The following is a 10,976-nucleotide window of genomic DNA, read 5'->3' as shown; positions in this document are numbered from 1 at the left end:
TTGTTTGGTAAGTTTCATCATCTTTCTTTTTAGATATATTTTTCCCACGTGGAATGTTTCCCTCTATTATATATATATATATATATATATATATATATATATATATATATATATATATATATATATATATATAATGGAAGGAAACATTCCACGTGGGAAATATTATATATAAAAAAACAAAGATGAGGTGACTTACCGAACAAAAGCGCTGGCAGGTCGATAGACACACAAACACACACAAACATACACACAAAATTCAAGCTTTTGCAACAAACTGTTGCCTCATCAGGAAAGAGGGAAGGAGAGAGGAAGACGAAAGGAAGTGGGTTTTAAGGGAGAGGGTAAGGAGTCATTCCAATCCCGGGAGCGGAAAGACTTACCTTAGGGGGAAAAAAGGACAGGTATACACTCACACACACGCACATATCCATCCACACATACAGACACAAGCAGACATATATATATATATATATATATATATATATATATATATATATATATATATATATATATATATAAACTTTTCAATTTCATACACTAAATGTATCTTCTGTAACCATATCTGAGGTTACATTATAAATTCCCTGAAAATCAGGAAATAAGTATAAAAAACGTTACTCATATGTCATATGAATTTACAAATGGCTAAACTAGAGATGGTTTCAGATCAATTCAGGATCAAATAAATGTGAAGAAAAACACAAGAGATTCTGCATGTGAGATTTGCACATGCAAGCTCATGAAAAATAAAATGACATAGCACCCAATTAAATGACAAATGTAAAAGACTTGCTGCAAGCTGCAATATTAAGAAAAAGCCATAGATTCTTGATCAAAACTATATTTCCAACTAAGTAATACCATTTTTCATTGGCCTTCGTGTGCAAGTCTCACATGCAGAATCTCTTGTGTACTTCTTCATATTCTGTTTGATTCAGAATGTGCACTGACTGAATCCATCTCCAGTTTAGGCATCCATAAACTAATATGACTTACATGCAGCATTATTTCCTAATTTTCAAGGAATTTATAATGTTATTTCTTTGTGAATCTGAGATGTGGTTATAGAGGGTGGATCAAGTGTTCTTACTCAATATTTATCCATCACTACTCTATCAAATTGTGCATGGGTTGTCTACTGGTAATGTCTGAGCTACTCCCACTCACCAAAAATAAATTGCATCAGATTTGCAAAGTCCCTTCATTGATGTACCAAGTTACAGAACTTCAAACTTTTAGTCAGTTAGCAGCAAGCTTCCAGATAGATGCTGCAAGATGGGTGTGGATTACGTTCTGTGTTGAGCTGGCATTCAATGAATGCCTGACTACTACATAAGCATTGACACTCCACTGGACTCTACTGGATTCTCTACCATGTTGCATATTTTTCGAGGTCAATGATAACTGTAAACGCTTTGTCTGGTGCAATCCCCATACTATTTTTAGGCTTGGATGTTGCGTTGTTGACGTGCATCACAAATAGTCAATGTGTTGCAAGTCACTGTCTGTGGTGAGAACAGAGAGAGAGAGAGAGAGAGAGAGAGAGAGAGAGAGAGAGAGAGAGAGAGAGAGAGAGAGAGAATGTATGTGTGTGTGTGTGTGTGTGTGTGTGTGTGTGTGTGTGTGTTTGTACATACGGGGAAAGGACCATTGACTGGGTTTTTTATTCATAAAACAACTTTCTCATTTTATCGGTAGATAATTCTGATATTAATGCCAGGATACTTTTGATCTTAATTGGTTTCTACTATCGAGAAGAATTTAGACAGTTGTCAGGTTACTGTTTTTTCATTTTTTCCTCAGTCACACACCTGCACTGTATCAAGGAGAAGAGGAGACAATGGAGCTCGACCACCATGTACACAATATCAGAGATGGATTACACTACATTAAATTACTGTCATATTGACACATAGATGCTTATGAGAAAACATGTATTCTCATGTTAAACAGCAGAAGCTGCAGCCATCGGACTTCCCATGTTAAGAGATTACAACATAGGCATGTTAAACAGGAAGAACAGCCATTAATCGAATAGCTAAAACCCTATCACTTAAATTATATTGGATCAAGAAAGGTTGGTTGTCAATAAAAACATCATATTTTTTCATGTCTACTAAACAATCAAAGTTCTGTGATGCATTGAACAATTGAACGGTGTCAGAGATACTATTGGGGTATTTGTTTTTCATTTATAGGAATGAAAGTTGGTCATACAATGGTGTGCTTATGGGGGCATGTCATAAAATCGTTAATTTATGGTTGGAATAATGTGAAAAATGTAATGGGATATGTTCATACAACAGGTGCTTTTGATGTGGATGTTGCAGCAAACTGAGCCCTGGTATGCTCACACAATTACAAGCAGTGGAGAATCAGATGGAGATAAGGTGAAGTACATTAATGGTGAGAATATAGTGCAGTGCAGTTGGATTACATCTAAAGGACTCTGTGACATCCTGGCCAAATGATTGAATGTGCTGTCATCTTGGATCTTTAGAGTATATAACAATGTAGTTTAGTTCAACATGTGATGTGTGGCAGAGATGTGTTTCACCTAGAGTAATAGTATTTTTTGTAGAACTTTCCATTGGTTTATCATACATGTTGTGGCCCCCCATGAACCATGGACCTTGCCGTTGGTGGGGAGGCTTGTGGGCCTCAACAGTACAGATAGCCGTACCGTAGGTGCAACCACAATGGAGGGATATCTGTTGAGAGGCCAGACAAACGTGTGGTTCCTGAAGAGGGGCAGCAGCCTTTTCAGTAGTTGCAGGGGCAACAGTCTGGATGATTGACTGATCTGGCCTTGTAACACTAACCAAAACAGCCTTGCTGCTGTGGTACTGCAAACAGCTGAAAGCAAGGGGAAACTACAGCCGTCATTTTTCCCGAGGGCAAGCAGCTTTACTGTATGATTAAATGATGATGGCGTCCTCTTGGGTAAAATATTCCGGAGGTAAAATAGTCCCCCTTTGGATCTCTGGGCAGGGACTACTCAAGTGGATGTCATTATCAGGAGAAAGAAAAGTGGCATTCTACGGATTGGAGCGTGGAATGTCAGATCCCTTAATCAGGCAGGTTGGTTAGGACATTTGAAAAGGGAAATGGATAGGTTAAAGTTAGATATAGTGGGAATTAGTGAAGTTCGGTGGCAGGAGGAACAAGACTTTTGGTCAGGTGAATACAGGGTTATAAATACAAAATCAAATAGGGGTAATGCAGGAGTAGCTTTAATAATGTATAGAAAAATAGGAGTGCAGGTAAACTACTACAAACAGCATAGTGAACGCATTGTTGTGGCCAAGATAGTCACGAAGCCCACACCTGCTACAGTAGTACAAGTTTATATGCCAACTAGCTCTGCAGATGATGAAGAAATTGATGAAATGTATGATGAGATAAATGAAATTATTCAGGTAGTGAAGGGAGACGAAAATTTAATAGTCACAGGTGACTGGAATTCGACAGTAGGATACTGTCATTTGATCTACCAAAATTTGTCTTTTGCCTGAAATGTTTAATTAATGTATCATTAGTAGCAAAGTAGGGTCCAAGGTACTTCTAAGAACATTATATTTTGCACGGGTGACACACATAGATGTTTCTCCAGCCAGTACAACATTTGTTGAGTTCTTGTAATTATCATGACAATTGTAATTATAGCAGGAAGTTCAAACTGTGTTCCACCTATGTCACATTTGATTCCATTCATCAATAACCCACTCTGTCACATTTCTAATATTATCATATTTGTAAATGTTCGATTGTTATATCAGTTAGCTACTACTGTCTCTGGTGAGAACATTGAATAAATTCAATGACTGCCAACCCACAGAAAGTGTGGTTGAGGCATTCTGGTGCTTTTATTTTTCCTAGGGCTAATTGAATTTCACATGATCATTTGTCAGTTCACATCACCTGAGCTGGACAAATGGTGACTGACTATACAATTGCTAAGATGTCTTATTGACATGCATATTCCATTGTTCTGAAACAAGTAATACATAAGTGGTTTGAACCTGTACCCACTTGTTGATAAGCTTCCATTTGACTAGACATGGATGAATCACGAAAACCTGGCATCAAGAGGTCAAACCTTCAATAGGAAATTGTATATTAATTATACCTTAGCTTGATCCAAATAAACTTTAACTGAAGCAACATGACAAAAAAAAATTTTATGTTACTTTTCACTGGAGGTGCAACATGTTGTAACCATGCTGAAAATTCTTTCTTGGTTGCTGTAATACCAATAAAAATAGTGTTGTACAACACTGATCACATGTAGCATGGTGAACTGATTCCTGTAACCTTTCAATTCAATTTCCATTCTGGTGTCTCCTAAGCCACTACTGAAGCTAGTTCATGTACTAGTGTCGCTGTTACTAGTTTCTCATTTAGTGTCCTTAAATGATTTTGTATCTCTCTCAAAACTTTGTTTAGTGCTTCCATTATTCCTTTCATATATTGCTCCAACTCAGTTGTTATTTTGTGCATAGTTTCTGTAATGTTCAACAGTCCCTGCTCCATATTCATAAGCTGTGTTATATGGAAACTTACAGTTGTCTCTGTAATCCTGGCTATTTAATGTACCATCTTTAGAATATTATTTATATTCACAATATCCTCTGTATCTGCCATCCCAAATATTGTTTTCAATAGCTTTCTATCAGTGTTTAGCCAGCCTCTCTTCTTTTGTGCTAGTGACTCAAGAATCACCCCTATCAGTTGTTGCAATTGAACCCTTAGCTTTAGTGCCAAAACTTCAATTCCTGTTGTTCAGTCCATTTATCAGTTATCATTTTCCCTTTGATTGCTTCAGTACATAATTCTCTGAACCTATTCTGTAATCATCATACATCATTTCTTCCTTTCCAGATGTTAAATGTGAGTTTTAGAGACCACCTGTGGACCATGAAAATAATATCTGTTTGCCATGAGCATAAAATTCCATTTTCCAAGAGTTGATTCTTAATTAGTTCTGCCTCATAGACATGTATTCCCACTACACTCATGATAACATCTTTTAACAATACCTTCGATACTACCTAGGAGAAAGGAGATATCTTGAATCCTCTCCCTCGTTACAATGAAGGTTTATCTCTATGAAAACTACATATATTGTAGCAAACCAAATAAAATAACATTAACCTAGGTACCCAAATATGAAGTTAAACACATATAACCCAATACTTATTACTTATCCCTAGACCTAAGTCCACAGAGTACGTTCTGTACTAGTATCATTCTGCATCGTAACTTATTCTCCTGTGGTAACGGTGATGGTACTTGCAGTAATGGATCAATGGTACACTTAAATGGCTTTATTCAACTAACATGCACTATCGACATTTTTATCAGCAAATGTCAACAAAAACTACACATGCCGTAGCAAACCAAATAAAATAACATTAACCTAGGTAACCAAATATAAAGTTAAACACATATAACCCAATACTTATTACTTATCCCTAGACCTAAGTCCACAGAGTACATTCTGTACTAGTATCATTCTGAATGGTAACTTATACTCCTGTGGTAACGGTGATGGTATTTGCAGTAGTGGATCAATGGTACCCTTAAGCGGCTTTATTCAACTAACATGCACTATTGACATTTGTATCAGCAAATGTAACTGTACATTGACTGCTGAAGTCATCTCCTTTAACTGATATGGTCTTAGTTTTACCCTTTGGGGTACAAGGGTTCACCATTATGACTAATTACCCTACACTGTATTGAAGTAACTTACTTGTACCTTGTACAATGAATTCCTGAAGCTCCAATGGTTTTGTATTAGCACATTTTACATGTTGCTATATCTCTTTCAACATTTTTGCGAATTGCTTCACTTGTTCATCATGTGGCTCTAACTTTGGCTGGATTACATCAGAATGTGAGAGCATCTTTTGCCCATCTACTACTTTGCATTGTGAAAGACCTATTCCTGAGTGGATTTTAGAGTTGTACAGATTACTACATATTTTAGATACATATCCCAGTCTAAATGTTGGCTATTCATGTAATAACTTAACATTTTTGCTATGGTATGGTGGACTCACTCTGTACAACCATTTGCTTATGGAAGAAATGATCTAGCAAATTTCTTCACTTTTAACAGGCAACATAACTGCTTCTTTAGATCAGACATGAAATTAGTTCCTTAATCAGTGATTATAGTTTCTTTTACTCCAAGTTTAAGTACCTAATTGTTAACCATGACTTGAGCTACAATGCTCACTTTATGCTCTGTTTTCACTATCATTACTAGGTATCTTGAAAAATGGTCAATTATTGTTAGAACATACTTATTTCCTACTAAACTCTTATTATATGGTCCTTGAATCTTAATTCTTGCCTTTTGAAATGATTACTCTAATCTTGATAACCTTTGTAACTGTATTCTCTGGCAACTCAAGTCCTTTCATTCAGCGCATGGGACACAATTTCTAATTTATTGCTCCACATCACCATTTCAAGTTCTCCTCCAAAACCTCTCTGCAATTTGTCTGTCACCAGCTCTTTTACCTCCATGTCCAGACACTGTTTGGTCATGTGATTATTGTAACACTTTGCTTTGGAGTGCTGCAGGAAAGACAACATGCGGTCTACTTGTTGACATAAACATTGAAACTTCACGCATAAGAAACTGGTTGCTCTATAATTGGCATTCTTTGTCCATTGCTTCTGCCTTCTTCCAGTCTGTTGGTCTTAATCCAGATACTTGTAACACTGCAGTTTTCCTATTAAGTGTGTCCACTTGTGAGTGGTTCACACGACACTTATGAGCAGGATCATACAGAAACTCACTTAACCTGAATCACCATGTTGTTATTTGACCTAAAGGGTCTTTAGTTTGATGATAATCACTCCTTAAATCTATTGTGGGACAGAATTTACATGGTTCCATGTTATCAAAAGTTTCAGTTCTTTTAGGAACTGGATATGCATCAGTTACTGTAAATCCATTTAAACATTTGTAATTACAACATAACTGACATTTTTTGTTCCATCAAGTGACTTTTTCGATCGAGTTACTATACTTACTGACCATGTTGCTGTGTTCATCATGCATCCTTCAAACTGTTGATCAACAAACTATTCTTTCGATGTCTGGAGGCCCTTCAGTAACCTATTTTGTTCATGGCACACTGGTGTATGATTGCCCATTGGAATACCATGCTGTGTTGTGGCTATGACTGGCAATGGACTTTCAAAATTAAGTAAATCTTTGTATTGCACTAACAATAACTCCATGGCTGACTGACCATTACCCTTTAAATGAATAATTATGCTTTGTGATGCAAAAGTGCCGACAGTTTGCTTGACATTATGCTCTATTATTGTAGCTTTCCATTGAGTACTTCCAGTGTAGCTATTACAAACCCCTTCAGAAGGCTCACTTGGTTCATTCCAGAATTTTTCAGGCTTACTGGCACCATAACACGGTCACCTATGTTCCTTGCATATGTTATACTTCTTCATATGAAATAATGCCATTCTGCTAAAATGTCATTACTTGACAGTGGTTCTATTGACTGAGGACCATTGAAATGAATAATTTGCTTTAATTTTTGACAATACTAGGTCGTAATAGCCAAGTAACTAGCTACTGTGTGAATGATGGCTTTAATGAAAGCAGATGTAAGTATTAAACCTGTAAATATTAGAAGTTTAATTTTAATTCATGTACATAATATTACAGTTTATTGACTGAGGATCATTAAAATTAATGAAACTCAAGTTTTTCTAATTACAGTTTGTAATGTGTTTATCTGACATGTTCCGCACCCAGGAGGGTCCCCTCTTTTGGGGGAGTATGGAATGAATAATTAACCTAATCTAATCTAATCTAATTTAACACAAAGCTTGCTGGAATACTTCAAGATCTTCCATAACACAAATTAGTTTCAATTAATTTCCCAGTATCTACTGGTACTTTGTCATGCCAAACAACTTTTAGTTCACTTGTACATAATTTATTTGGTACTACCTTAGCAATGGATGTACTTATGACACAGAAACATTTGTAACTGCCATAGCCATTGGAAACAAATATCCGCTGAGTTCAACTTTTTGTTGCGTAAGCTTGATTTTAGATACCTCTCAGGAAGTCTAAACCAAGTACTCCATCTTCAGGCCCTGAGTGGCCTACCGGGACCATCTGACCGCCGTGTCATCCTCAGTGGAGGATGCCGATAGGAGGGGTGTGGGGTCAGCACACCGCTCTCCCGGTCGTAAGATGGTATTCTTGACCAAAACTGCTACTATTCAGTCGAGTAGCTCCTCAATTGGCATCACGAGGCTGAGTGCACCCCGAAAAATGGCAACAGCGCATGGCGGCCTGGATGGTCACCCATCAAACTGCCAACCATGCCCGACAGCACTTAACTTCGGTGATCTCATGGGCACCTGTGTATACACTGTGGCAAGGCGATTGCCTAAGTCTAATCCAAGTCCTGCAGAAAATTCCTGTCCCACAGTTGGCAACACTTCCATTGACACATGAAAATATGTGTTTCCTGCCTTAAGCTTGAGCTATCCCCTATCCATCCTATTATCCATCCTATTATCCCCTATTCCCACCTTGCACTTCTATGGGTGTATGGAGCAGCAAGCATCTCACAGTGCTTGATACAAGGTGGGTTACTGAGGCACCTGGAAAAAACAGCAATAAAGTAGCTCATATGAGCAAAACCAACTATTCAATAACCCGATTTGCCACCTGGAATGTCAGAACTATGTTACCCGGATATGACATTCCTACAGATGCTGCCCCTATAGTTAGAAAAACAGCAATAATTGACAGAGAACTCCTGTGTCTTCATGTTGATGTGGCTGCATTACAGGAAACTCGTCTTTCTGGGGAAGGCAGCCTGCGTGAAGATAATTACACCTTTTTCTGGAAAGGGAGAGAAATTGGAGAAAGATGTGAACACGGAGTTGGCTTTGCAGTGCGAAACAGTCTTCTCAGCTGCTGCAAACAACCAAAACCTATGTTTGAACGATTAACAACTTTGAGATTAAAGACAATATCAGGCCCCGTCACATTAATCTCTGCATATGCTCCCACTATGAAAGCGCCACCTGAAGTCAAATACATGTTCTATGAAGACCTGCAAAAATGCCTGGAGAATGTTTGTGGATCAGATAAACTCATGTTACTGGGAGACTTTAATGCCAGGGTTGCGAATAAACGGAACAACTGGACTGACTGCATTGGCCCATATGGCATTGGAAATATGAATGTGAACGGTCAGCGACTGCTGGAACTTTGTACCTCTCTTTCTCTCTGCATCACTAACACTTACTTCCAGAACAGAGATGCGCACAAAGTAACATGGAAAGACCCACGTTCAGGCCACTGGCATCAGCTTGACTTCATCATAACCTAAAGAAGCGACCTACGTCATGTCCTTAATTCCCGCACATATCACAGTGCTGACTGTGATACTGATCACTCTTTAGTTATGACCAAATCACGGTTCACACCAAAGAAGATTTACTCAGCTGAGAGCATTTGTAGAAGTGTAAAGATTAACACCAAAGCCATTCAAGATGATGCGCTATACAAAAAGTTGAGTGAAGAAATTGAGATGAAACTGAATCCTGTGCAATTTATAACTGCACAGAGTGCTGAAAATATGTGGCATGTAGCTAAAGAAAATATTATGCAGACAGCTATAGGAACATTTGGGATGCAGGGTAGGACTCAAAGTGACTGGTTTACTGAATGCGAAAGTGAGTTGCGTCCATATATAGACAAGAAATGTAATGCTCATATACAGGTTATGAATAATCCTAAAGACCAATGAGCAATAGCTGAATACAAGGCCTGCAAAGCAGATCTACAATGAGTTTCTCGCCATTGTGCAAATAGATATTGGACCAACCTTTGTAAAACTATTCAGATCTGCCGAGACAAAGGAGATTATAGTGGCATGTATCAAGGCATCAAAAAGGCCATTGGACCAACAAGCAGAAAGTTCACTGCTATAAAAGATCTAAATGGAGACCCAATCAACAATAAAAACCAGCAGCTAGATAGATGGGTGCAGCACTATGCTAAACTATACTCAGAAGAGGTCAACATTTATTCAGAAGCTCTGGGTACTTTACCAACTTACCCAGTTATGTCTGAGCTTGATGATCCTCCCACTGTCGATGAATTAGAACTCGCACTTAAAAGTCTAAAGCTAGGCAAGAGTACAGGCTGTGATAACTTACCAGCAGAAATCATCAAACTTGACTGTGTTTTGATCATATTGTGTCAAATCCTATTGCAGTGCTGGGAAGAAGGCACAGTGCCTCAAGACATGCGAGATGCACATATAGTAACAACCTAGAGGAATATCTCTCTTGAGCATTGCTGGGAAGGCATATGCAAGGATAATCCTGAAGAGACTGGAAACCTTGGCTGCTCGGACCTACCTTGAGTCACAGTGTGGATTTCAAACTGGCAGATCCACAAGTGACATGATATTCACCTTGCGCCAACTACAAGAGAAGTGCCGTGAACACAGAGTGCCAATATATGTGGCTTTTGTTGACCTCAACAAAGCCTTTGACACCGTCACTAGGGAGGGACTCTATAGCATATTGGAAAAAATTGGATGTCCCCCAACTTTGCTGTCTTTAATAAGATCATTTCATGAAAATATCCATGGCTTTGTAATCTTCGATGGCAGTGCATCTAAACCATTCAGTATGAACTGTGGCATAAGACAAGGCTGTGTGTTGGCACCTACACTTTTTGGAATTTTCCTCTCGGGTCTGCTCCAAGACCCTTTGAGAATTGCAATGTTGGAGTACATCTGCATACTAGGAAAGATGGAAGGCTTTTCAATGACAGTCTTCTGAAGAGAAAGACAAAGCACTACAAGATAGTCGCTCATGAACTCCTGTATGCTGATGATGCTGCAATTGTTGCGAACTCTGCAGAAGAGCTGCAAGAGCTAGTATCAAGATTTAGT

The 10,976-nt window shown here is 38.2% G+C and overlaps 1 protein-coding gene across 1 annotated transcript; it reads left to right on the top strand.

Moving 5' to 3' along the window:
• The first annotated feature begins 8,600 nt into the window (after nucleotides 1-8,600).
• LOC124594734 (craniofacial development protein 2-like) lies at nucleotides 8,601-9,398 on the top strand. Its single transcript, XM_047133110.1, has one exon. It carries the CDS (start codon nucleotides 8,601-8,603, stop codon nucleotides 9,396-9,398), a length of 798 nt encoding a protein of 265 aa, XP_046989066.1.
• The last annotated feature ends 1,578 nt before the right edge of the window (nucleotides 9,399-10,976 follow it).

Source organism: Schistocerca americana, chromosome 1, assembly GCF_021461395.2.
Source record: "Schistocerca americana isolate TAMUIC-IGC-003095 chromosome 1, iqSchAmer2.1, whole genome shotgun sequence".
In the NCBI taxonomy this organism is placed as follows: domain Eukaryota; kingdom Metazoa; phylum Arthropoda; class Insecta; order Orthoptera; family Acrididae; genus Schistocerca; species Schistocerca americana.
The sequence above is the reverse complement of the archived record's forward strand: the minus strand, read 5'-3'. Positions and strand labels throughout refer to the sequence as shown.

Excerpts from the sequence above, each read along its gene's own strand:
- LOC124594734 (XM_047133110.1), top strand. The coding sequence starts at position 8,601 with ATGGGTGTATGGAGCAGCAAGCATCTCACAGTGCTTGATACAAGGTGG.